General features: G+C 57.6%; 1 protein-coding gene across 1 annotated transcript in view; it reads right to left on the bottom strand.

Annotated features, from left to right (window-relative positions):
* The window catches only part of SYNJ1 (synaptojanin 1), a 60,146-nt gene that overhangs the window by 7,560 nt on the left and 51,996 nt on the right, over positions 1-590 (bottom strand). The window contains exon 30 of the mRNA XM_014535197.1: positions 565-582. Within this exon, the coding sequence (XP_014390683.1) occupies positions 565-582 (18 nt within the window). The remainder of the gene's footprint in view (positions 1-564; positions 583-590) is intronic.

Consider the following 590-nt stretch of genomic DNA (forward strand, 5'->3'; position numbering starts at 1 on the left):
AGAAACGCCAACAGGACAACGGCCTCAGCCCCGAGGACCCAGGGCCTCCCCGCAGGGCACCGGGGCAGCAGCAGGAGGAGGAGCCGAGGACCTGCCGCTGAGAATCATCAGCCAGACCATGAGCTGGCTCCTCAGGGGACAGCAACCCCCACGCGCGGTCGGGGCTGCGCCGACTGTCTCCTCCAGGAGTGAGCGCCCCAGCTGACCCGCTGGCTGTGAAAAGCAACACGGAAAACCCACTACTGCCATCACCTGACTTCTTTACCGCCTGCAGGAAGTTATGCACCGAGACCGTCACAAATGCTTTAAAAGCCAACGAGCCCCGTGGAAAGTCCCTAAAGTGCCCCCTGTAGGCTCACTCTCAGAAACGCTGATCTAAGCAACAGGCTAAAAAAAAGGCAAACCCTTACATATCCCTTTGTCATGTGACTATCTGAGACGTCAAATGACACTCACTGGTTGAAGTCGTATCTTAGATGCTATTTGTACTAACAAGAAAGAGACAGTGAAGCTGGTGTCTGTCTGTCACTGAGAGCCGCGTGCTCAGAGCCGCCACGGACTCACCTGCGGCTGCGCCGAGGGCTCGGAGG

The sequence above is a fragment of the Myotis brandtii genome, unplaced genomic scaffold (genome assembly GCF_000412655.1).
Source record: "Myotis brandtii unplaced genomic scaffold, ASM41265v1 scaffold139, whole genome shotgun sequence".
NCBI lineage: Eukaryota > Metazoa > Chordata > Mammalia > Chiroptera > Vespertilionidae > Myotis > Myotis brandtii.